The following is a 27193-nucleotide window of genomic DNA, read 5'->3' on the forward strand; positions in this document are numbered from 1 at the left end:
TTACTCCTTCTCTGCCTGTTGATTCAGAGGCATAAAGAGCTCAAAGTGGTCAGGTGGCAGTTCAATAGAATCATTGTTGTGTCTCCTTGTAGAATGATTTTTCCCTCTAGAACTAACACTTCTAGGCCAACAGAACATAATATTATAGAAACAGGAACCAAAAATTTTGCTCGTGGATGACTAGGGGGTAACAGGAAGTGATGCCAGTGAGTGAATGATGCCACTTCCATTTTCATCCCTTGATTCTTGGATCTCTGAATCTGGTTATGAGAGACATAGCACTGTCTATTGGATGGTGATTCAGAGTCTTCTGGAGAAACTATCCCCAGTCCTCCAAGATATTACCACCCAGCTGGCACTGTAACAGAGTCTCCCAAAGACCAGTCCACCATTCTATCAAGCCAGCTGCTTTAGGATGGTGGGGAACATGGTTAAGATCATTTGAATTCCATGAACATGGGCCACTTGCCACACTTCCTTTTTTTGCTGTGAAGGGAGTCCCTTGATTAGAAGTAATTGGTTTGTGGAATAACACCAATGGATTAAGCATTCTGTAAGTCCACAGATGTAGTTTTGCCAGAAGCATTGGGTATATAGAAGGCAAATCCGTATCCACTACATCTACCTCAGTAAGAACAAAACAATGTCCTTTCCATAATAGAAGCTGTCTGATATAACAGCCTGCCAATATCTAGTTAGTTGATTATCCTGGGGGAATGGTATCATGTTGAGGACTTAGTGTTGGTCTCTGCTACTGGCAGATTTGGCCTGCAGCATTGGCTGTAACCAGGTCAGCCTTGGTGAGTGCAACTCCATATTGCTGAGCCCATGAATAACCTCCATCCCTGCCACCATGGCTACTTTGATCATGAGCCCATTGGGCTATGACAAGAGTGGCTAGGAAAGAGGCTGACTGGTGTCTAGAGAACAGGTCATCCTATCCACTTAATTATTAACATTGAGTCACATTTGGTGAGCATTTAGATAGAGCACAAATGTCTTCATGTTTTTTTGCAAATTCAGAGAGGTCTATTTATGTACCTCTTTCCCAGATTTCCAATCATCTTTCTTCCAAGTCCTTGATCATTCAGCCAAATCTTGGACATAGCCCGTGAATCTGTATATAATTGCACATCTGGCCATTTCTCCTTCAAAGCAAAATGAAAGCCTAGTATATTTGTCAAAGTTCTGCCTGCTGGGAGGTTTCCCTTCACCACTGCCCTTCAGGACTGTCCCAGAGAGGGGCTGTAGCACTACATCTGTCCACTTATGTGTGGTGGCTGCATATTGTTCAGAACTATCTATAAACCAGGCCTGAGTTTTTTCTTCCTCTGTTAGCAGATCATAGGGAACTCTCCATGAGGCCATAGGTGCACATTGGGAAAGAAGGCAGTGTAGCTAGAGTAAGGATAATTTGGGTCACTTCTTCACATAACTTGTGCCCTTAGGACCTGTGTGGGCCTGATCAGTTCTACTGATGATGAAGTGCTGCTGCCCATGGTCAACTTTATGGTTTGGTGTGTCAGATAATATCCAGTTAATGATGGGCAGCTCAGGTTGCATGGTCACCTGGTGGTCCATGATTAAGCATTTGGTTTCTACTAAGGCCTACTAGCAGGCCAAGAACTCTGTCTCAAAAGGAAAGTAGTTATCTGCAGAGAATGGCAGGGCTTTGTTCCAAAATCCTAAGGCCCTAGGATGGGATTCCCCTATAGGGACCTGCCAAAGGCTCTAAATGGCATCCCTATCTACCACCTACATTTTAAGCACCATTGATGAGCTGAATTGTGACCCAAATAGCACAGGAGCTTGCAGAGCAGCCTGGATTTGTTGTAGAACCTTTTCTTATTCTACAATCCACTCAGCATTGGTATCTTTTGGGTCAGTTAGTAATTGGACTGGAGTAACATACCCAAGTGAGGAATACATTGCCTTTAAGTCCAAAGAGGTCCAATAGGCATTGTGATTTTCTTGGTTGTAGGAAGGGCCAGATACAACAGCTTATCCTTCACCTTAGACAGGATATCTTGATGTGCCTGGATACTGGCCTTCTAAAAATTTCACTGAGATCTTTGAATTTAGTCAGATTTATTTCCCACCCTCTGATATGCAAATGTCTTACTAGTACATCTAGATTAGCTGCTATTTCTTTCTTATTTGGTCCAATCAGTGTAATGTCATCAATGTAATGAGTTCATGTGATATAGAAGAGAAAGGTGATTGAGATCTCTGTGAACTAAATTATGACATAAGTTCCACTTGATCATGGCATATTATCCTTTAAATATGGTTGAATTTGGTTTGCTAATATTTTGCTGAAGATTTTTGCATCTATGTTCATCAGGGATATTGGTCTGCAATTTTGTTTTCTTGTGGTTTCATTTCTGGGTTTGGTATCAGAATAATTCTGGCTTCATAAAATGAGTTTGGAAAGTGTTCTTCTCTTCTCTGTATTTTTTGGAGCAGTTTGAAAGGATTGATGTTAATTTTTTAAACGTTTGTATAATTCACCAGTGAAGCTATCTGGTCCTGGACTTTTGTTTTGTTGGCAGGTTTTTGATTACTAATTCAATCTCATTACTAGTTATTGGCTGTGTCATTTATTTTTATAATACTGCCTTAGTCTGAAAGCCCATCACGACTATCTGATTTACCAGCTTATCTACTCTATTAATCACATGTTAAAGTACGGATTTTATCATTTTACTACCTTGGTCAAAAACTTCTTCTGGCTACCCACTATCTTCCAGATACAGTATAACTTGATTTGTCATTCAATATTTGGCCTTTTGCTATTTATCCATCTTTATTCCTTAATAAAACCTTTCTGCTATAGTCATATGGGGTCCCATTCTATCCTTTGTAGAATGTTACAGACTAGAAAATGGCCATGCCATAAGCCCTGCCCATAGGCCTGTTTACCCTCATCCAGAGCAGAACCTCTGAGGATTGGATGTGGGTAATTAAAGATTTCTTATAATTCCACTAGGACCAGGGTAAAGACAAATTCCCTTTTTTTCAAATAAATATTTTATTTATTTGAGAGAGAGAGAGAGAGGGAGAGAGAGCATGCACAAGCAGGGCAGAGGCAGAGGGAGAGGGAGAAGCAAACTCCCTGCTGAGCTGGGAGCCCGATTTGGGGCTTGATCCCAGGGCTTGGAGATCATGACCTGAGCCAAAGGCAGATGCTTAATGGATGGAGCCACTCAGGTGCCCCTAAAGATAAATTCCTATTCCCTTTCTATGCTCTGTGAAAAATTAAATGAGTCCTAGGTAACCTAGGACTAATAAGCAATTCTCCGCAGGATCTCCACCTCCAAAACAGAGTCTCTTTTTCATCGCTGTGCAGTGAAGAAGGTGTTAGGGCATTGGACAATTTAATCCTTAGGATTTACCTCTGAGAATATTTGGAGGAAGTGGTAGGTAATGAAGAAGGATTTCTTATCTTATGTTTTTTTGGAGGCTCCCAAATTGAAAAAGAAGCTATGAGTCACACATATTTATAAAATTGTGTTCTCCAAATTTATCTTGCTTTCAGGATAACCACATAATTCAATAAATAAAATCCAAGACAGTTTGTCCAGAAGGAATACAAATAAGTAAGGATGTTTTGTCGGGTAAATCAAGTTTGACAAAGTAGAAGTAAGAAGCAAATGCCATTTCATATGTCACAATTTGGCCATTTTATACACATACACACACATTTTTGCAATGAATCCCATTGTCTTCCCTCAGGTTGCTCTCGACTCTATTCATGTTGCCTACTGTCCCAGTTTTAGAAATACCTGCAAAAAACGAGTATGAAAGAGAAATTCCAAGATGATAATTTCCAGAGTGCAGCCGTATAAAATTGTTGGAAAGTTGCTCTCTGTCAGGGGCCCAGATGAAAGCTACTGATTAGCGGACAGGTTACTGCCATGTCTAACTGACCACGCACTCTAGTTACATACTTTGGTAATCTGAACGATAACAGTGGGGCTGGGGGCTAAATCTAGTAAAAAGACAACACTATTAGAAAATTTATATTACAATCTCAGAGTGTCTTGAGGGTTCCAGAAGTCTTGTACTAGGGCTGTGCAGGGACAAGTCCAAGTAAGCAATTCCCCGGGCTTCTTTCCCTGGAAGCCTATTTCTTCTCATCTGTGATCTTTGTTCTCCTCTTTTCTGGTAAAACTATTTTAGCAGGGTCAGCCAAGCTAAATGTCCCCAGTTTACCAGCAGAGCCCTGGCTCTCACTGTTGGGTCAAAGGGCAGAGTACCGAATTGCAAAACAAGTGATCCCAGAGCCCTTTAAAGAAGTGCTAACCCGTTATGCATCTCTCCTCTAAAGTAAACATGAGTTAAAAAATGATTATATGTACAAATAATAGTGAGGCAAGCAACAGGAGTGACGAATCTGTTCAGTGGTATTTGAACATGCTTTTCCTCTGTAACTCTAATTTCCCGAGACCCTCTAGAAGTGTTTCTCCCTTGGGCGATTTGCCTGTGTTTGAACCACTTAGATCAACCTGTTGGGGGGCTGACTGGCAAGAGAGGCATGAACCAGGCTGGCGGCAACTCTGAGAGGGAGGGATTAATGGAAATAATTGTTGGAGAGAGCAAAGAGATCTAAACTTTTCCTGCCACACAGCCTGACTGTGGCTTGTGTGATGTGACAGCAGGTAGGAAGGCTTTGATGTGTGCTGTAGGGACTCTGGCGGTCACAGCAGGAGTGCCAGCTGCTGAGCTTGGATCTTCTGACTGGCGTGGGGTGGGGGCAGGTTGGCTGCCTCTTTTCAGCCTCCCAAGGAGGGTAGCAGTATTCACAGGGTCAGGAACATGGCCCCACGGAGGTGGTATAATCAGCTGGCTTTCTACACCAACTGCTGAGTTTACATTAATATTTATGATTCTAATGATATATTTGTTCATGTTATTAATATTTATATCATATAGGTAACATTTATATGACCATGATCCTGGGCCAGGTTTCTAAATGCTTTACATGTACATGAATACATTTAATCCCCACAATAGCATCTTGAAGTAGATATTATTACCCTAATTTTACAGATGTGGAAATGGAAGTACAAAGAGGTTAGTTAAATGGTTTCCCCGAGTCACACAGCGTGTAAGGACTGTTGGGAATTCTTGTCAGCGAGAGAATCCTTCTAAGATCAGAGTTTAGACAGATGAAGTTTCAGTGGCAATGTTTCATGTGGCTGTTCTGCCTAATTTATTTTTAAATCAAAGTACAGTTGACACCCAAGGTTACAGTAGTTTCAGGTGTACAACAGTGATTCAACAAGTCTGTATGTTATGCTATGCTTACTGCAAGTACAGCTACCATCTGTCCCCATGCAACGCTATTATGATACCAGGTTCTACCTAATTTCTATCAATCAGTGATGAGGAAGGCTCTTTGTTGGATGCCAGAAGGGATGGAGAGTAGTAGTGAAGATGTGTAAATTAATATCAGACAAGGTCCTGTGCCTGAATTTATGCTCATGTTGAGAACATCCTATAGTTCTGAGGTGGCTCTACTCAAATTCTCTTATGACTCTTTGCCCCATGTTTGGAAACTGTCCTGTGTAATACTGTAGCTACTAGCTATATATGGCTACTTAAACTTTTAATTCCTTAGATAGAGTAGCTACATTTCAAAAGCTCAGTTGCCACATGTGGCTAGCGACCAGCATATCAATCAATGCAGATACAGAATGTATCACCACTGCAGAAAGTTCTAGTGGACAGTGCTATTTTGAAAAGTCTTTTGACTTTGAATAACCTGCCAAAAGAGGCGGACTAAACCCATGTCTCTTACTTTCCTTTTCTTGCTCTGTTTCATATATATTATGCTTGGGAATAGATTCTGACTTCATTAAGAATTTAATGAAAGCCATTACCCCGAAAATGCACCTACACAATTATACACAGAAATTTGCAGACAACTTTGGTGGTATCATGGACTCTGTGAAATAGTTACTCACTGGTGCACAGCAAATTACCCTAAAACTTAGTGGCTTAAAACAACAAAGATTTATTATCTCTTATAGTTTTGTGGTTCAGGAATTCAGTAGTTCAGCTTAGTGATTCTGGCTCAGGACTCTCATTAGATTGAAGTAGGGTTGCCAGATTTAGCAAATAAAAATACAAGGTGCTTAGTTAAATTTTTGTTTTTAGGAAACAATACTTTTTTTTCCAGTGTAAAAATCAGGACATACTTTACTAAAAAGATATTCATTGTTGACCTGAAATTCAAATTTAATTGGGCATTCTGTATTTTATCTCATAATCCAGTCATGTGTCAGCTGAGGCTTTAACCATCTGAAGACTTTCAGACTGGGGATCATGGATCCATTTCCAAGACGGCACCTGAACATATCTAGCAAGTTAGCCCTGGTTGGTAGCTTGTGTGTGTGTGTGTGTGTGTGTGTGTGTGTGGTCCAGGGTGGTGGTGGTGGTGGGGGATCGCATCAATTCTTTGCCACATGGAACTCTTTTTGGACTACTTGAGTGTTTCCTTCACATGGCAGTTGGCTTCCCCCAGGGTGAGTAATTCAAGAGAGTTCAATACCATTTATGACCTTACCTCGGAAGTCACACATTGTAACTTCTGAAATATTGATTGCGTAGCTCATTTTTATTCATTGTGGGAGAGGACTACATGGATTCCAGAAGCAAGAATCACTGAGGGCCATCTTGGAGGTTAGCTCCATATTCTGGAATTTTTTAAAAAAGATTTATTTATTTATTCATGAAAGAGAGAGGTAGAGACATAAACAGAGGGAGAAGCAGGCTCCTCGAGGGGAACCCAATGTGGAACTCGATCCTGGGACCTTGGGATCACGCCCTGAGCCGAAGGCAGACAAGGCCTGAGCTACCCAGGCATCCCATCCTCTGGAATTTATAGGCAGAGTTCATAGCATTCAGTTCCACGATGGTGGAATTTTTCTATTTTTTTTCCTTCATAGTCATAGCCCTGATGGCTATAACAGTGTCTTATACATTTTAGGCACTCAGTAAGGATTTGTTAAATGAATGAATAAATGGACTCTGGCCTAAATTCTCTGACCTAAAAAATCCTTTGGTCCGTAGAAGGTCTTGTAGGAAAAGATGCTTCCCCAAAGACATTGACGATGAAGATATGAGAATATAGCTAATAGGAATTTATAAAGGGATGCATCAATTTAATAATGTTGCTAATGGTTATCATGATGGTAATGGTGTTCGACAAGTGCCAGGCTTCGCACTTCTTGTGTTAGAAACTTCTTGTTATGTACATAATGCCATGTGTGTAACATTTCAGGTAGGCATTGTAAAAAAAGAGTAAGAAGTTATGACTCAGATGCCGTGAAGAAGGTTAACACTTGCATGTGCACACATGCACACACACAAACACACCCACATACACATGCCATTCAAATGCTCTGGGATAACAATAGAAAGGAAACCATGAGATTTAATACAATGTCTGAGTGGGTCTTTTGTAGAAAAGTACTTGACACAGCCTCAAAACAAAAATTACAACCTGAGAAAGAACACACAGATTAAAGTTTATCATAACACTGCTTTTTAGAAAGTAGAAAGTGTGAGTAGTAATTCAGCCTTGAATTATCAAGGCTGGCAGAGATAAAGGACAGGGCTATGTGTGCAAATAACAGTGGCCCTCTTCTTAATGGCAGTGGAATTGTTTCAGGTGCTGTCATTTCAAGATATCTGCTGGCACATAAGCCTCATAAGATAGAAGGGTAACCTTGCAAGCTATGTGGCCGGTACCACTCAAATCACAGGTTATCCCTCACGTGAATTTGTGGGATTTACTTTTTACTAATGGAAGTTGGCAAGGAGACTCTGAAGGGTAAGGAATATACCATCATTTCAAGATCCTCATGCTAGCATCCCTCAAGATACTGCAAATTTGTAGGTGGTGAGGATGAAGACAGGAGTCAGTTGTAGAAAAAGTCTGGCACTTTATTTCCTTGTGGCTTACAGAAGGATGCTTGTCTCTTTACATTTTCTCAGGAGGGTCTGCAAGGCAGCTTCAGCTGCTCTCTGGACACTGATACAGGGGTCTTGCCGAAGTGCCTGGAGCCCTGAAATAGAAGAGCAAAGTTCAGTGAACGAAGAAAGCCAACCTATGTCACACTGTGAGGCTCCATGTTGGGGGTCAGCTCTACATGGAGCTCAGGATTCCATGCTCACATTCTATCCCAATGGGTAGGATTTGAATCTGCAAGCTGAGAATCTATTTTAACTTTGAAATAGGGAAGAGAAGATCCTGACTGTGTAATCATTAGGTTTATAGACAATTGGAAAATAACAGTCTGTTGGGAATGACACCTGCAAAAGGCTGGAGCTGGGGGTTGCTTTATACTGGAGAAATTCCAGTATCTAGGGGGCATTAGAGATGATAATGGGGTACTATGATTTTCAGTTTCTGGGCTAACATGGAACTTGGTGCAGCATTAGCTTCTTTTTCTCAAAGGTATTTCTCTAACAATATGTTGTGCAGAACCTAGGCTTGGTACTCACGTGTGGTCAGTTGTTCTTTGTCTAATAACTGCATATATCGGTTGGTCAGATTGAGGACGATGGCATCTAAAATCAACAGGAAAAACAGATACTAACTTCATCATGAGGAAGAGGCCATGAATAGTGGGTCAGGTCAGACTCTGCACCTGGTCAGAAGTTAAGTGGTCTGGCTAGTGAATGAGCAAACTATATAACTCTTTTTGTGACCCCGGGATGATGTCAGGGTGATGTCTCTTGGATCTTGAGAGCCATGTCTGGAAGTGGTCCCTCACCCAAGGTGTATTTGGAAAAGTTCATGCAGTGTCCTCTCAGGGGGTGCCAGTTGTTGTCAGGGTTTCAAACGTGTAAGATATGATCTTTGTCTTCAAAAAATTTACAGTGCAGCTGGAGGGATCATATATGTGATCCAAGAAGAAATTCTTAGGTTTTAACTCAGTCTTAAAGGTGGCCAAGAGAGTAAGCCAGTTCATGGCGGGCTGGATTAGTTGGACTAGGTGTCATGATAATATTTAGAATTTCATAATAGAAGGATCCTCAGGGGTTCAATTACATTTCTCTTTTATTTTATAGATCAAACAGGTTAAGGGAATTGTCCAGAATCATATAGCCGAGCCAAAGTCTGCTGGTCTCCTCACCAACACACTTAACACTTGTATCATGTTGCTGCTAAAACTCAGCTTCAATTGAGCTTAGGAGGTTTAGTATGGCTTATGTTAAGGGATGAAGCAAAGGAAGCATTTTGGCATGGCAGCAGGCTGAGGGCAAAGACTTTGGCAAAGGAAGGAGCCGTGACTTGGAACCAGAAGAAGCATGGAAGGCCCACGAGGTAGGAGGGTCTAACGGGAAGAGAGAGGGTATTGGGAAGTTAGAAGATGTTACAAGTTTTCATTTGCAAAAGAGAACAGCTTCCTTTGAGGGAAGATACTCCAAGATGCAAAATTAATTCCTTTCTGACACTTTATTATTATTATTTTTTTGTCATCCCAGTCATTCCCACGTTCATGGTGGAGTAGCTTCCATTTGAAGCAAAACTAGATGGGAAGGAGCAGACACCTCTGAGTAGGGAGTGCAGCCAGGCCCTCACCTGTGAGCTTGACTGCAGCACTCCGGATCATCTCCCAACTGCTGCTGAAGAAGGTGAATGAGTGGGTGTGGAGGATCCACAGGATTTCCTGGTTTTTCCTTGCCTGAAGGAGAAGTACGTTACAGAGAAGACAACTGGGAAGTGACCCTTTATGGAATTAGGCATCCTGTAGGTCCCACGAAGGGAAACTAAAGGCCAGTGAAGGCTCACACAACCATTAATTATTCTACTGGAAGATGTCTTATGGTTATTTCAAACCCAATTTTCATCAGAAAAGTACTGGGGCTTGTGAGACTATCAGCAGCTGTGTTTCAGGAATCTCAGAGAACAGATCCCAGTCAGGACTTGGGAAAGAGCTAAGGGTAATGGGGCAGGACACAAGGAATCATTGCTATCCCTGCAGGAGAGTTCTGGCGAGGGCCAGACATCCCTCCCTGTGTTGTTTGCCTTTCTGGGATTTGCCTGGACTCCGGGCTGCGCTTTCGCAGGCAGCATTTACTGCACGCTCACCAGTTTCACACAGAATTGCCTGTAGAAATCCCTGGCCCGTGGTAGATCCTGACCATCAAGGAGATGATCTAACACCCCATAGAGTTCCTGAAGACCCAGAAAAGGGATGCAGATGATCAGGACGTCACAGCAAGCCTAGAAAGAGAGTATTTAGAGTTACTGCCCCTAACACTGGACTGCCCTCTGGAAGGGAAGGATGCTGCCTGGGGCTGGGAGGGAGCAGTGGATACCAGTGATGCGAGGGGGTTAAAGTCAGTGCTGCCACCTTCCCAGTTTCAAAGATGGAAGAGCAAGCTCAGACAGAGTGGGCAAGAAAGAACCTAGGGTTGAAGAAGTGGTTTTCGGGTTCACTTGAGAGAAGTGGCCTCAGATCTGGCTTCTGGTTCAGCCAGACCTGACTCACTGACACTTCTCAGGGGTGGGAGGAGAGGGCAGGTGTCAGTGCAGGGGCCACTTACGGCTCCAATCTTGGGATTAGGATCCCAGAGGTGGAGAAGGAATGAAATCATGCTCTTTTTTATTTCTTCCGCAAAAAAAATCTTCCACCTTCTTCCTGTTAGGGATGCCAGATTCTCAAATAAGAAGATGGCAGTCAGTCTCACATCATCCTGCTCCTGTGGCGACAGATGCATGTGGTGCGTGAGTCCCCCTCACAGGCCACTCCCCGTCGGCACCCCACCCCCAGCTCTACCCTGCCCCACTTCAGCAAAGGGAGGCACCAGAGCGCTCTTGGCTCAGCCGCTGTGTGCACCAAGAACGCTCTTTCTTCTCCAGAAGCTCTGCACTCACAGTCTGTGAGTTTAAATGACAATTGGTCTGAGGTTTAAGTGATGCTTTAGAGCTGGAGACTTGGTTTCTTTAAAATTTTTAAAAAGATTATTTATTTATTCATGGCAGAGAGAGAGAGAGAGAGAGAGAGAGAGAGACAGGCAGAGGGAGAGGGAGAGAAGCAGGCTCCATGCAGGGAGCCTGACATGGGACTTGATCCCAGGTCTCCAGGATCACACCCCAGGCCGAAGGCGGCGCCAAACTGCTGAGCCACTGGGGCTGCCCGAGACTTGGTTTCTGTCATTTGAGTAGCTACTGGGGAGACAGACCATAGGTATGGCAAACAGGGAGTACTGGTGGCAAAAGGCCAACGAGGGTTCCTGCTTATTATGTATTTTGTATGAATTAGCCTGACTATGTCTAGAATTCTGGGGCTTCTAATCTAAATTTCTCAAGTCCTAAGACTCTTCTCTAAGATCCCAGATACTTTCCAGTGGCATTAAATGCAGCTCAGAAATTTGGGCCCTGGGTCTCAGAGACAGAGAATAAACAAACAAGTGCCTAGCCCTACTCTTGCATATGTGAAATTCTGGAGCTTCCTGGCTTGTTGTGTGGCCGGAATGGTAGGCAGTGATTTTAAGGACCAAAGGGTGAGGTGTTGGAGAAGGATGGCCGCCTGTTATTCCCAGACACTTTGCTGATACTGTTCAGAGTTCTAAAAACACTGAAGGATTTTCTGGAGGTTTTTCTTTCTTTTTTTTCCTTCCAGGTCTAACAGACTTATTTAAAATACCCATAAAAAGACAGAACAATGAAGGGAAAAGTCGTCCTGAGTAGCAGAATATTATTTATTGCTATAAACAAGGGCCAACAAAAAGCATCCTCATGAATATGAGAGGAAGGAGAGAGAGTAGTATTAATTATGATAGCAAGGTAGGGTATGTCAGAAATGGGCACATAAACAAAAATACCCTAAGAAAAGGAAGTTAATAAAGATCTTCCAGAAAAAATAGAGACAGTTGATTGGGACAAGGCCAGAAAAGTTCAATGAATACATGAGACTTGAGCTTGTATAACGGGAATAGAAGTAGAAATGTTTAAATGTACTAGGAAGGAGGTCAGGATACATTTTCAAAAGGTCTATTTATTTATTTTAAAAGATTATTTATTTCTTTATTTCCTTGTTTGAGAGAGACAGCATGTGCACATGGGTGGGGCTAAGTGTGGTGGCCCAAGATGGGGCTGGATCCCACGACCTTGAGATCTTGACCTGAGCCGAAACCAGGAGTCAGATGCTTAACCAACTGAGCCACCCAGGTGCCCCAATTTGTTTGCATATTTATTTCTTTTAAAAATATTTTATTTTTAAGTAATCTCCACACCCAGTGTGGGGCTTGAACTTAACTTTGAGATCAAGAGTTGCATCTCTACTGAGTGAGCCAGCTGGGTGCCCTGAAAGGTCTCTTTTTAGAGAAAGAAAACAAACCAATTACAGAATACAGAAAGGTAGAAAGGTATTTAGTTTTTTTTCAAAATCTTTAAAATTTTCTGGAATCAAGCGATAGGCCCTAATGATAGATCAAGGGGTGATAGGCCCTAATGATAGGTCAAGGGATGATAGGAAAAGGCAGGAAACAAGCAGTGAACTGGGTGCTGGGAGGGATACTAGAATTTAGTGTCTTGTGAGTAAGGTGACTGCACAGGGTCGGCACGAGGACGGGCATGGGCGAACCCAGAGTGGGAGGCACCAGCCATATTTTCTGTTCTACCATTTCATTGAAGTGTCACCATGTCTTGAGACTTCCAACAAAGTGCTTAAATATTGAAAGACAGGGAGGAGGGAAGAAATTTGGAGATTACAGAATTGTATGCTTAATCTATAGAAAACTGCTGGGGCAAAGTTTCTTATTTTTTTTTTTTAAAGATTTTATTTATTTATTCATGAGACACACAGAAAGAGAGGCAGAGACATAGGCAGAGGAGGAAGCAGGCTCCATGCAAGGGGAACCCCATGCGCGACTTGATCTCAGAACCCCGGGATCACGCCCTGAGCCTAAGGCAGATGTTCAACCATTGAACCACCCAGGCATCCCTGGGGCAAAGTTTCATCAAGTATAGTTAAATTTATTTGTGGGAAGAGAGCATTAGCAGAGAGTAAATAGCATGTCATAACTAAGACCTAAATTTTATCAAATTTCACTTTTATACAAATATGATGGAATTGGTACCTATTGGGGATGAGAAAATTCTAATCTAACAACCCTGGAGGACTTGAGATTTTTTTCTTCTGCATGAGACTGAGAAACATTGTCTTGATCACAAAATTTGTAGGTGATTAGAGGAGGCTGGGAGCCAAGAGAATCATCATGCCTGGATTAACAACAACCCCAGGGAACCTAACAAACAGGTGGGCCGCTGTAGGGGCGACTTCAGCCCTTTGTTGTTGAAGATTGCCATCAATTATCTGTGTAATGAAAAAAAGAACATCTTTGTTATTTTACAGAAGATACTACATTGAGTGGGAGCCAAGCAAGTGGTTTTGAGGACAAGAAGAGAATTAAAAGGAATGTTGATACATTGGAAAAAGTAGCTGAAAACAAGCAGAAAGCTGCTCTCAAAGGCCGGGTTTGGGCTAGCAAGTAAATAAAGGACACTGAAAAATACAAAAGTGAAGAATTGTTGACTGCGGGCATGTATTGTAGACTAAAATCTAGAGGCCTATATGATTACAAATTGCCAAGGAGTCAGGAAGAAAAGGCAAGATTAAAAAAAAAAAAAAAAAAAAAAAAGATTGGAGTGGATAAATAGGGAAAAAATCAGCCCTGAGAGGTAATTTTTCTTTAGGTTGTATTCAATCCTTTGCAGGCCGCATCTACAGACACAACACAGTCACTGGCTTGTAAAATATTTAAAGAGCTGAAAAATTAGGTTCATGATGAATAATGGAGGAAATGAAGACTTTTCAGTCTGGAGACTAGCAGGTAGAAAGGTAATTTAATCAAGCGTTAATGTTTAAGAGGAAGAAACCAGCAGTCTTCCATCTCCTCTGACAACACAACATGAGGAAGCAGGTTTCAATCACAAAAAAATAGATGGAAGTTGGAGGTGAAATAAATAGGTTTTTACACTGATGACAGAGAATAAACCAAAAATAAATAATGAAGTCTAATCTTCCAGAAGCTATAAAGGAAAATGGCCTTCCTTTGCTTGGGGTCACAGACTGACCTTGTTTTGAAATGAATTTCTAGGATACTGACTAGATTGGGGGTTGGCAAGCTTTTTCCATAAAAGGCCAGAGAGTAAATAATTTAGACTTTGGGGGCCATATGGTTTCTGTAACAACTAATTCAACCCTGCAGATGAAGTGAGAAAGCAGCCATAGACGATATGCAACCAATGAGCATGGCTGTGTTCCAATACAACTTAATTTACAAAAAGATGATCTGGGCAGGATTTGGCCCACTGGCTATCGTTGGTACTGCCTCCTGGATTAAATGAACCACACACAAGCATTTTGAACCTTTGAGTCTTAGATGTGGAGAAGAGTGTTGGAGGTGACAGGCCTTTATTTGGGCCCTTGCTCTGTGTTGAATACTGTCATAATTCATGGGAATGAGAGATTGAAAAGAGGAAAGCTACAAAGGGGAGTACTAATGAGTTTTTTACCCCTATGGGCAAGTGGGGCTCAATCCTTGTGCTAGGTGAGGAAGCCGGGCAGTTTATTTGCCAACTTGTTACTTATTGGTTGAAGGTTCTCCCCCAACGTGTCTGGCCCACCCTGCTCAGAGGGATCGTGATTCCCAGTCCAGAGAGTACCCTCGGGCAGAGAGACACCCAGGAAGCCAGGGGCCTGCACAGGAATTGTCCAAGTGATCTCTGTTAAGGGGACCCGAGTGCAGGTGACCCCAGGGGGAAGGCCAAGCAATACAGATGGGACGGCGACATTGCTTGCTACAGTAAGCACGACCTGAATCTTTGTGTTCACTCACTTTTGGGGAGGGAAGATTCCTGAATGGGCTCACTTACGTCTTCAAAGAAGGTTCTTGTTTGCAGCACTATCTCTTTGAAGTAGAAGCTCACGTCTCGGTCTGTGAGCAGCTCCAGGATCTTTTTTAGGGCCTTCAAGCTTTCACAGACGACTTCGGTGCGGGCCAGGTGATACAGGCCTCTGATGATAGATTCTAATATTATCTGCTTATGCTTCTTCACCTGTTTCGAAATAAGGCCTCTTAATCTTGAAAACTGTTCTATGTGCATGTGGGATAGGGTAGGGGACTGCAGACAAGGAAACTGGAATTCTGGTAGGGTCACATGTACTTCAACCCAAGAGACACCACTGTAGCAATTTATTTGGATTTTTTACTTAATTTCTATGCAACCACGAGGTGTGGGTTAGTAAATAATAATTTTAAACTCTACTTAAATGTCCCTCTTCCCCCCCGCCCACCTCCCAAACTCCTTTTACCTTGTGAGGGGCTCCAGAAGCTGTATTACCAAGTCCTCGGATGGCCATTTGCCTCAAAGTGGCATTGGAGTCCCAGGCACTCTGGTCCATGAGGATCAGCACTTCCCGTAGATTCCCATGCTTCCAAAGGATGGGCTCCTTCATGAGCTGAAAACAACCACTTGGCCCTTTAGTTAAAGGGAGTGGCCTCCCTTCCTGACAGTGACAAGCGCATCATAACTACACTTGGAAAGGAGCAGCAGGGTGAGGAGAAGCCCTCAGTGAGTCAGCAAGTTGCACAAACTAATCTCTAGGTGCCAGCGGCCCACAGGTCAAGGGTACATGGCGACGGGGACCACAACACCCACTTGAGAAGACGTTCTCTAATCCAAATGGGAAAATGGCAAAACGAGAGTGTTCCTGACAATGTCCCTGTTCTGATTCGCCTGGGACAACCTTTTTATGCCAGGGTGTGAGGGGACAATGATCTACCCGTTGGGTACTGTTTGTTTTGTCCCGGTCGCACTGGTTCTCCAGCCTTCTCTGCCCAGGGAGGCCTGGTTTCTGCAGACCAGAGCGAAGAGGAGATTGGGCCTGGGTCCTTTGTCCCCCGGCATTCCCTGCTCAGGTGCCACATATCTGGCAGTGGCTGGATCTCTCTGCTACCAAAGCTTCCCCCAGGGGCCCCTTCTGGGGTTCCAGCGCCCACTGAACTCTTGACCCCAAGAGTAACCCCCGAGGGACACCCGGAGAGGCTGCTGGGCAGCGACGCGAAGCTTCTGTCTTGCCTCAGAGAAGAAGGCTGTGCCGGTTATCCGGTAGTTCTCCGAGGAGGAGGTGAGAGAGGAGAACAGTTGCTCCATGATGTCCAGCATGAGTCCATATTGCCACACGGCCATGCTCCTGGAAAACGCAAGGCTCCAATTGTAGCAGAGACTTTTTTTTTCTTTCTAATCAATGGAGGAAATTTTAGTCTATTTCTCCCTCAGGGAAAGAAATGATCTAAGAAGGGATGTTCAGTGGAAGAGCAAACATCCTGTACATACTCCGGAGTCTAATGCTGCGACCCTACAGTAGCCCTTCCAAGAGCCCTGCTGAGGTGCCGTTTTCCTAAAACTGTGCCCCGCATCCCGGTATTTTGAGGGGGTGGTGGGACCTGGGCTGCTCCCTCCTTCCCACCTCCCTTCGCTCTCTCTTCCCTGTTTTCTCTGCCGCACTGCAGGCAAACCCTCAGTGGGCCCACGGCTTCCAGGGAAGCTGCCTCCACTGCGGTTTTACTCTATTCTTAGTTTTCTCCTGTGTGTCCAGTTCTAGAAGGCCGCCCCTTACCTGGCCAGTGCACACACTCCTACGTGGTGGGTGCTAGGACTGCTGAGGAGGGCCCATAAGTTGTCCCCCTCATCAGATTCCTTGGCAAGGCCCTCTTTCATGGCTTGGGCTTGCACACACTTCAGGGTTGCCGTCGAGAGCCTGAAGGAGACAGTGGGTGTCTCAAAGTAAGCCGGCCCCACCCAGGGCATTGTGGATCCCCGGTTCCTCCCGTTCCCCTCAGGGTTCCCTCACTCTTGGATCAGCGGACGCTGTGCAAGGGGACAAGATGGGCAACCTGACCTCACACTCTGGGGTCAGAGGGGGCACGGAGATGATGGGAACTAAGGCCACAAAGTCTTGTCAACCTCTCACGAGAAAATAAAGCCCAGGATGGAAAGTGCAAAATACTGTATTTTGCTGATTCTAACACAGGCCTTCGGAAATAGGGTGCATCTTGCGATGAGTGGTGTGTTCCGGCGGTTGGCCCGGCAGAGGCTGTGGTGTAGTCAGTGACTGGTGTGAGCACGGGGATGTGCGTGGATTGAGGCTTGGCTCTTGACACTCTTGTCTCTTTAGTAAACTGACGTGTATTAATGGAACTACATGTGTGGGGCCTAACGGCTGTTTAGGATCTCTTGAAAAAGGCTGATTTGATACCGGAATAAAAATATATGCCATAGGACAAGGGGGCAGAATGTTGCGATAGAGGATAAAAATCTCTACCTGATAAAGAGATTTTAAAAGAGCTCTTTGAATAAATATACAGTAAAAATTTGAAAGTATAAGAAAGCATTGATTCATGGCCTAGCTGGGGATTCTTTCTTTTTTTATAATACATAAAATAATTTTGTTTCCCTCAACCGGTGATGTCTTAAGTTTGATAAAATATGGTATTGATTTTTATTTTTCTGCTCTCCTTGGTGGCCCTGAGTATCGCAGAATTCCAGCTTTCCTTGAACAGTCTCAATGACAGAAAACAAATGAAACAGAGGAGGCCCTTGGGGGAAGCAAACAGAGCTGCTGTTCGTCGTTATTCTGAGCAACTACCCCAGAGATTGGCTCAGGGGCAGGAGAGCCTTGCTTCCTCAGGGGCAGTGGAGGCCACAGCAGCAGGCCGAGGCCCTGACTTCCACAGCTCTTCCCCTAGAGTCTGGGACCCGGACACTGAGGAAGGCCATTTACCTGCAGGGGTCTGCTGTCTGCTGCTGTTCTCCCTGCTGCAACACCCGTCGCCTGCGGCTCCAGGTGCCAGTGGACATTTTCTGACCCAGGGTGCAGCTGACCAGCTTCAGGAGAAGAGTGAACACCTCTGGGTACAAGTTGGTGACAGGGGTGCCTGTTGAGACCACTTCATACATAGCACAGGCCACCTGAGGGGAGAGAGGACATTGTGGTCACACAGGCCCCTTTCCTCCAGGACATCTCCCTGGGCTGACCTTCAAGTCTGTTTTCTCCCCAAAGGATTGCTTTCTAGGTTGACCACGCTCATGGTGAAAACAAAGCAAAACAAAAGAAAAAAACAAAACAAAACCAAAAATAGCTGGAAAAGAGAGGACGTATTTGTCTGGAAACTTCTCAGCTCAGAAAGTGTTTCTCTCTCAGGACTGCCATGTTGGGCAACTCCAAATTCCAGGGGCAGGGGGACGGGGGACGGGCCAGGTAAAATGAAAGTTTTCTGGCCTTGAGGTCTTTCAAAAGGGTGCTTTTGGATATCTTGAAGACCAATTTGGAAATACAGATCATGGATTTTCTTTGGGACGATGAGAAATTTGCTTCTAAAAGTGATAGCCACAGACAAAATTACTGCCATATTTGTCCAATACAAGCTGGAGTTGATTTAAAATCAGGGTGTGAGAGGGGAAGATGTATGATTAATGCCACATCACCAAATTCCAGGTGAGGACAGACCACGGAGTGGGACACTATTCCAGGTATGTGATGGGTTGTCCAACTCACTGCAATCGCCTCCACCCCGGCTAGGTCATCTTCTAATTCATTCTCAAGTTTGTCTGTTAGGGCTCTCAAGAGCTTCCCACTGGAGGCTGTGTTCTCAGCCAGAGCTTTCCACAGTGTCTTTGTGTCCCTAGGGTGGTAAGGCATGAAGCTGATGAGAAACAACTCCTTGGAATATGAGCTTTTTCATCTGCTCCTCTCTAAAACCACATTATGACTAATCAAAATTTCAAGGACAGATGGAGATGCCAATATGCCTGGCGATAAGAAGGATGTGTTATTTAACAGTCCAGCATTCTGGACGTGGGTTACTTAGGTTTGTTGATGTCCATTAAAGCAGAAACCTCTCACATAGGTGTATTCTAGGCAACCGGAAAGAGAAGAAATACTCATTTTCTAATACTTATTCCTATGGTGTATTTTTTAAAAAAAATCTCATCATTTAATGAGGACATGTTTATGAAAAACACTTGGAAAAACATTCCTTGTGATTCAAACACCATTTTTGAAATTGTTATTTAGATGAAATGTTCTCAATCTTTGTTTTTGCTTTCTTTCTCTCAAACCACAATTTCTTCCTCAATGCAGAGTAGCCTTTCCTGGGAGAAGGGACCAGATGTTAGAATATACCTGTCGAAGGGCAGAGGCTTCTGTAAAAGGTTGGCAACAACTGCATCCATGTGAAAGCTGGCTATCTGAGAGATGGCTTCCAGCATAAACTGAAAGCTTTCCTCCTTTTGTCTGAGGACTGGCATGTGATGATAAATCATGCTCAAGATCTCCAACAGCTTAAAAAAAAAAAAAGGCCAAATCAAACATTAAGTTGCCATTTTTCCTCTACGTGAATGTCTCTGGACTCATATAGTCAGCATATTATTCAAGGGTGGTTGATGAATTATAAATAATGTTGAAAACAATAATCAATTCTACACATGGCCTATCTCTTACTCAGGGGGATTATAGCTATACTGGGTATTTATTCTTAAATCAATGCAGCAAATATTTAGTGAAAGGCTGCTTTATGCCAAATACTGTGAGAGACGTTGTGTGGAATTTACCGAAGATGAATAAGATGTAACCCTCTCTCAAAAGGAATGAATGTTCTAATAAAGGATGTTAGTCATATACTCAAAGGCCTGTGCAAAAGGCAGTGTGTAGCAAATGGTATATAGGAGGTTCACAGGATTGATAGGGCAATCCAGAAGTAACTGAGGTCCCTTTGGAGGGACATCTGGCCTGAGTCTTGAAGGATATATAGCAATTTCAAAAGGCAAAGTAGAGATGATGGAGGGAAAGTCATCCTCATCAGAAAGAAGAATACAGATAAAGTTGTAAAAGAAAAAAGCATGAGAATAGATGAAGCACAGGTTTTTAGAGCAGTGAAACTATTCTGTATGTTACTGCAATGGTGAACACATGCAAGTATACATTTGTCAACACCAAGAGTGAATCTTAATAGAAACTATGGACTTTGGGTGACAATGATGTATCAGTGTAGGTTCCCTGATTGTAACAAATGTACTACTGTGGTGTGGGGTGTTGATAGTGAGAGAGGATGTGTGTGTGTGTGTGTGTGTGTGTGTGTGTGTGTGGTGGGGGCAGAGGAGGTTTACGGCTATCTACTCAATTTTACTATGAATCTAAATGGCCCTAAAAAAATCTATATAAAAAATTAGTAAGAGAGCATGGGCCCACGCAAATATGGTGAAGATTTCTGGATTAGGGGAATGTCCAGTTTGGAACACAGAGAAAATGTGGGTGATGAAAGAAGATAACTTGATAGAAGATATGAAGCCAGATCCTAGAGAGCACTGAAGGTCACCCTTCCAAATTTGGGTGTTAATCTGTGGACAGCAGAGAATGATACTATACATTTGGATTTTTGATGTGGAGAAGGGAGATCTCTCTTCTGAAGTAACTTTGCTGCTAGTAGATATTTCTCTTATTTATTTTGGATAGACATTCTTAGGTTAAACACAAAATTTTCTCTGAATTATAATTCCTTAAACATAAATATCCGGCAAGTATGATTGCCACAGAGCCCCATCTCAATGATGTTAGGAGAGGATTCCAGTCCCTATTGCTCCTTTTTGGTGCTAAACACACAAATACAATGACATTCCAAATATATGAAACTTTGATTCTCTAATGCCTAGCCTACTGCCTGGTATTGGCATAATCTGCACTTAATAAGTGTTTTTGGGTGTTCCTGGGTGGCTCAGTCAGTTGGGTGTCAGCTCTTGGTTCCAGCTCAGGTCAGGATCTCATGGATCCTGGGATGGACCCTTGAGTCTGGCTCGGTGCTAAGCGGGGAGTCTGCTTGGGGATTCTCTCCCTCTGCGTCTCCCATGTTCACTTTCTCTCTCTCTCTGAAATAAGTGAATCTTTAAAAAAAAAAAACAACCTGTTTTTGAAAAAACTGATTGGAGAATAATTAGCACAGAAATAATTTCTAAAGGTTATACATTGGAGAATTCTTTATGGTTGATTGACCCTGGGATATGGGGACCATAACTTTCAACTATTCCTCTTAAGGTGCCTTCATTAAGTTAAAGATTCTCTTTTTCCTTATTAATCTTTGAATTGCTTGAATTCTGTTTCTGACCTCAAGAGAGAGGATTGAGCATCTCCATTTGGAGCTCTTAACCAAGCTTCCTGAACTCAAATCCTCTTCACTCTAACTCTCCAGCTGATAGCAGGGATTGAGGACTTTCCCCCAATCAGTTCTCCAATGACAGACTTCCTTACCAGAAAACCAACCCTAAGTTGTGTGGAAGAGCAGCCTGAAGAGTGGCAGTGGGAGTAGAAACTCTACTGGCCCTTAGTGGCCATCCCAAAGATGATCCACATGAGCACCCCCTCCTTACAGATCTAATAACCAGTTTTCCAGAACCCAAATGCCCTTGGTTTGGAGTTGCTGTCTCTGGCCAGAGAGCAACAGTTGGGAAAGTTTGTTTGTTTGTTGTTGTTGTCGTCGTTTTAAGTCACAGACTAGAGAGGCAATTGAAACAGGGTGGGACAAGCACTCAACATGAACCTGTTTGTTAATGTACAACTTGGGTCTCTGTTGAGGTCTCCTGAAGCTGTGTGTGCTCTTGCCTGTTGCCCATCAGAGGATAAGCTGAGAAGTGGCAACCAACGTGGCATTCCAGAAGTGTTAGAACTCTGCTCAGTTGTCAAACTGGCTGTCAGCTCACCTGTTCTTCCAAAGCAGCTCCCTGCTCCTTCAGGACCGTGATCATCCATATGCCACAGGCATGTGTACAGGTGGGGTTAAGGCTCTCCAGACCATCCAGGGTTTCCTCCAGGAACATTAGAATTTCTTCAGTTGGGATTAGTTTACTGACAATCTGAGAATGCACCCGGAAAGACTGATATTATCAACTACCTCACTTCATGCTGCTATTGTTTTAGGATTTTGGAAACCACTGGAATTTCCAAACAGCACATGACTGGGCCATAGGAACTACAGAAAATATAAAAACAGACGTAGACTTTACCCTGCAACTCTAGGCAAACTTTCCTTGGAGTTACCCTTTTATCATTCTATATTTATTGAATCTCAAGACTGCTGAGTCAACTTCTCCAAACTTGAAAGTTATAGTATGCTCCACACTCCACTCCATAACAATTTATATGATATAAATTACTTTCACATACATTTCATATATCACAGAAATATGTCTTGAGTCTTCCAAAGAATAGTTAAGGCTTGAGAATTTAGGAAAATCTATCACCAAGTATTAAGGGCCCTGTTCAATACCAGTTGTATCACAATACCCACGTAAGTATGAATTATTGAGTTCTGCCTTTTGCTCTTCCATGTTTCAAAATTAAGAGTAGTCAACAAAAATCTAGAAAATAAAAGCTTTGCCATTTTGATCTCTAAGTACAAGAACTACATAGATGGGTGATAGAAGTGCGTGATTATGAGTGTGTGTATACAGGTCAATGAAAAGGCAGGCAGGGACATGAAAGGTTGGCAGTTTGAATGAATTCTAGGAACATTGTCTGAGGCTTTAACCAAGCAAGATCAGTTTGTAGGTATGACAACAATTCTATTCACAACTGACTTCTTCCTCCATTAAGTGGCCTGATGACTGATATTTGGTAGAACTCTTCTTGAAAGGAAATTAATCCCTTTTCATGAGTAAGTGCATGTCTCAACCAGTTTCTGAGTAATTTTGATTCTAAGATCAAGGAACTAGACTGCCACATCTGTTCTATGTAACAGCAAATTCCTGTCTGGGCTCCAAACTCAATGGTATCTGTTTTTTTTTTTTTTTTTTTTCTCACATTGGGATAGATGATGGTTTAGGAAGAAAGAAAGGAGGGGAACTCATGTTTCTGAGCACCTATTATGCAACAGATACTTTCTTAGGCATTTGACATATGTTTCCTCAATGCTTCCCAACTGGCCTCTCTCTCTCCCTTATTCTGGTCACCTTCTTGTCATCTCTGCTGCTGCCATCTTAGTCCAAGCCACCTAATCTCACACCTGGATTCTTGTTGTTTCCTCCAAACTGACCTCATTAATTTCACTCTTGCTGTCTTGTATCGTAGTCTGAACACAGCAGCCAGATGACCCTTTGGAAATATAAGTCTTATCATGCTCCTTTTTGCAGAAACACCATGAGCTCAGAAGGGGCTTTTACAAATTAGGAAGAGACACCCTGTCCTCAAGACAGTTCACTTATCTCTGTAAGTATATAGTCATAATGACTGAGGGCAAGCATTGTGTCTTTTTCTATCCTTACAGACTAGAACAAAGCCCAGCATATGGTAGATGCATAGGGCTAGGTAGGTGAATGAGTAAACAATTGAATAAATGAATCAATTCATTGATTAATCCTCACAACAACTCTGAGAGTTAGGTTATTATTATTATTATTTTTAACGAGGAGAATGGGCTTCAAGTGCACACAGCATCATCTGATAGACTCCAAAGTCCCTGTTCCTTCTACTCCATCCCCCTCCCTCCCTCACCCTGAAGAGGGATGCTTGGTTCATAAGATTTCCCAGAGCATGAAATGATCAGTAGCAGATGTTGACTGGGCACATATATTCAGGGTTAACACATGATAGGACAAAGAATGGCTAGATTGTTGCTCTCCTTGGCAGTGAGGCATATACAGCTTACTCACTGGAAATCAACCCAGAATCATCTTTACATCCCTTGGCTAGTCCTCTGTATCTATTACCTTTGCTATTTTAGAAGAAATCTTGATCTGGACTTGCACATCATCACACTGTAGCCCTCCCTGCAGATCCTGCAGTCTTTCCACCTCTGGGTGAGTGCCTAAAATCCACAAGAGGAGACAGATGCAGGAGTTCAAAGACCTGATAGGGTTTAAAGAGGTTGGCTGTACTTTGACATGACACTAATTCAGCTGCTGGATACTTTTCACAAATGCACTAAAGCCTGTCTGATGGGAGGGTGGGCATAAGAGCAAACACGTATTGAGTATTTTCTACATGCTGGGCACCAGGCTAAATACTCTATGTACAATGATCTCATTTATTACTCATAAACATCATCTAAGGTAGACGCTCCTGTTTTTGCAGACGAGGAATCTGAGACAGAGAGATAAAAAGTCATTTGGCTATGGTTATCCAGTGACTAAAAATAGGAGAGTCAGAATTTGAACCCTGGTCTGACACACTAGGCTCTCACTATTCTGCTATACTGCTGTCTCTCCTGGGAGTTCTCTTCAGCCCTAAGCCACTTTGGGGAAAAGGGAACCGGAAAGGTATCTATTACAATAGGAACATCAGCAACTTTGTAAATGATGGTTGAAACCAATTTATAAACTCAGACCTAAACGGTAACGATTTTCTGTTTGTTGTTCGAATGTAGGGTAATTGTGCAAACTAACACCTGAGCCCTTCTGTGGAAGGCAGCCTAGCCCAGTGCAACACAGGGACTTGGGAGTCAGACAGACCTGGGCTCACAGCCCAACTCTACTACTTTTTGGAGCCGGTAAATTTCTTACCCTCAGCTCTCTCATCGCAACACTGAGCATTAAATGGTACTTAATTTAGCATCACACTAGTTACTCGTACTCAGCAGGTGGTTAATAATCACATTCTTTCTCCCTGCCATGCTTATTTGACCTATCAAGGAAAAGAGTTAACATAGATAATGAGGTATGAGATTTCTGATTATCAAAGAGTATTTGAAAACCCGAATTTCGCATGTTTCAGGAACATAAAGTATGCTAAAGGAAGAGTAGGTACAACACTAATAGAATTAAAATCCCTCTCTTCCTATGAGGTTCCTCTCCGGCATGTTACTTCTCTTAGTAGGATGGGCCCTTGGTTCTTACTTCCTTAACTCATTTTTCATTTTCTGGCTTAGGACAAGCATATATCTTAATGAATTATCTTCCCATATCCCCAAAGACTTTCATACGTACTTTGGCTGGGCTGAAGTTTTTTTTTTTCTCTTCTTTTCCACTAACAACCAACCCTTCCCCCACCCCCAATTCCAACTTTTGGCTTTAATATACTTTTCTTAGCTGAATTTTAGAATTGTAATATATCTGCGCCTCCAGCATCAGAGAAGTGCTTGACGCATGGAAACGACTTAATAAGCATTTTCTGAGGATCCAAAAGAATGAGGAACAGAACACAGGTGTGAGATGGCATTAAACCTAGACCAGCGTTCCGGCCGTGCCTAGGCTGTGCAGAACTGTGCATGCACAGTGCAGGACCCTCCTCTGGGAAGCACCTGCTGATTTAACGTGGACGCAAGGCCCTGATTTGCTGGTTTACAGCCTGAACTGAAGTTTTAAAATTCCTTACATTTCCTGATATTGCTACTCCACGTGCAGAGAGAGCACTTAGAGAGCAGGTAGAGGTCCTGTTCTGGAAGCTGGAAAAACCTCCCCAAACTTGTCTTTCCTAAATAACTTTGAAAATCACTTAGCATCATAAGACTAGTGAAATTTCCTCCTGAAGAAATCCACATGACAGAGGAAGCATTGCTAATATGCCCAAGTGCTCAGTGATTTAAATTGGTCACTCTCAAAACATTTTACCTACCTCAATGGACATTTATGATGCTTTGGTATTACTATCTTTGTTTTTAAAAATAGAAAAACAGAGCCCCTGGGGGGCAAAGATCCAATAGATGAATTCTGTGACATGATTAAAGCATTAGAATGCAGAAATGACTGAACTGGGGGAGAGAGAGGGAGAGAGAGACAAGGAGGAAATCCAAGAACAAAAGAAAATAGGTATCTTCATTTGTGGGTTTCTCATCTTTCCCTCACCTCTTATACAGAACAAACCAATAGTGGAGCTAGCAGCTGCTTGACGGATGGTAGGCAGAGTGTCACAGGAGTGAGGAGCCAGGAGGCCGAGGAGTGAACCGATTTTAAAGTTTTCTGGTGCCTGCAGGATAAAGGAGACCCTCAAGATGATGCGGCAGCTTGATGACATCCCAGAATATTCCCAGCAACACTGGATCTGAAGTCCCTTCTTTTCCCCCTATAGGTCCTTAGAGTAAATGAAATTGAATCTTGAACCCTTTCCTTAAGGGCAGTGGAAAAATAAGCTAGTGACCATGTAAAGACAACCAAACAGGTTTAATCCTGAGTGAGAAGATACCTCTTAGATGGTTCTCTGGAAAGCACCCCATTCTGGAACTGGAGATCCAGCATGCAGGGGCTTTGGATTCCAAAGGCCTCAGGGATCCCTGTTGTTAGCAAGCAATGAAACCTATTCACTCCAGGGGATTACGTACCTCAATATCATTTGTCAGCACTTTTGCAGTGATCTGGAAGGCTCTTTCTCTTTCCCAATCTTTTTGTGAAACAAGCCACATTCGGAGAAGCTGTTGGTCAAAGAATAAATGTTCTTTCTTTAGTGCTTGTCATTTTACTCATTCCCATTCTCTAACTTTTGCTCTCTCTCTCTGCCTCTTCTGTAACAGAGTGCTCCCCTCCCACAGGCAATCTTTAAGTGGACTGGCCCTATGTGATGGGTTAAAGGGCCAGGTGAAGACACTGAAGTAGAGTCTGGAGTGTTGCTCTGCCCCACAGATGAGGGAATGTGGGAATCTGTTTGAGCAGTGGGCCTACTCACGTTGAACATTTCTTGACAGTCTTCTGCTTTTACATTATCCCACATCATGGTCCTCAGCAGCCTTCCTAGAGCGTCCATGGATCGTTCGTAGAGAAACTGAAAATCCAATGTGAGCATGAGCGTCAGGCTGAGGCAGGAGAGTAGAGTCCCACTGTGGCCCTTGATTCTACTCAGGCCTTACCCCCACGTACATTAATGTGTTCCTTGTCCTTGTCTGTCTCGCCTTCATCTTTGAGTTTTTCCAGAGGTGGAAGGGGAAGCAGCCTGCGAATATTCTCTTCAAGAATATTTAGGTGGTCATTTAGTGAGAGCTGAGGGTTCAGTTTACTGAAAAGAGAACCATGTGGAGGGATGGATATTATGATGACAAACAAAACATAGCCCAGAAGAGTTCTCAAGAACTGCCAGCCACCTCTGGGAGGGTCAGATATGCTTGCTGACATATTGGAATGTTGCAGGAGGCGGTGACAGAAATAGGGAGAGTTTGAGGACATAGACTCAGACTGTACTGGTGCATATAG

The 27193-nt window shown here is 43.1% G+C and overlaps 1 protein-coding gene across 1 annotated transcript in view; it reads right to left on the reverse strand.

The window, feature by feature from the left end:
• Positions 1-7938: 7938 nt before the first annotated feature.
• MROH2B (maestro heat like repeat family member 2B) overlaps positions 7939-27193 on the reverse strand; it is a 61589-nt gene continuing 42334 nt past the window's right edge. The window contains exons 25-42 of the mRNA XM_041749794.1: positions 26864-26999; positions 26673-26768; positions 26332-26421; positions 25859-25979; positions 23786-23883; positions 21782-21934; positions 19215-19372; positions 18588-18714; positions 17814-18001; positions 16650-16790; positions 16109-16223; positions 15342-15488; positions 14903-15085; positions 10567-10722; positions 10109-10243; positions 9599-9701; positions 8515-8580; positions 7939-8075 (exon numbers count right to left, since the gene is read on the reverse strand). Of these exons, the coding sequence (XP_041605728.1) occupies positions 7969-8075; positions 8515-8580; positions 9599-9701; positions 10109-10243; positions 10567-10722; positions 14903-15085; positions 15342-15488; positions 16109-16223; positions 16650-16790; positions 17814-18001; positions 18588-18714; positions 19215-19372; positions 21782-21934; positions 23786-23883; positions 25859-25979; positions 26332-26421; positions 26673-26768; positions 26864-26999 (2320 nt within the window). The 3' untranslated portion in view covers positions 7939-7968. The remainder of the gene's footprint in view (positions 8076-8514; positions 8581-9598; positions 9702-10108; positions 10244-10566; positions 10723-14902; positions 15086-15341; positions 15489-16108; positions 16224-16649; positions 16791-17813; positions 18002-18587; positions 18715-19214; positions 19373-21781; positions 21935-23785; positions 23884-25858; positions 25980-26331; positions 26422-26672; positions 26769-26863; positions 27000-27193) is intronic.

Source organism: Vulpes lagopus, chromosome 3 (assembly GCF_018345385.1).
Source record: "Vulpes lagopus strain Blue_001 chromosome 3, ASM1834538v1, whole genome shotgun sequence".
Lineage (NCBI taxonomy): Eukaryota > Metazoa > Chordata > Mammalia > Carnivora > Canidae > Vulpes > Vulpes lagopus.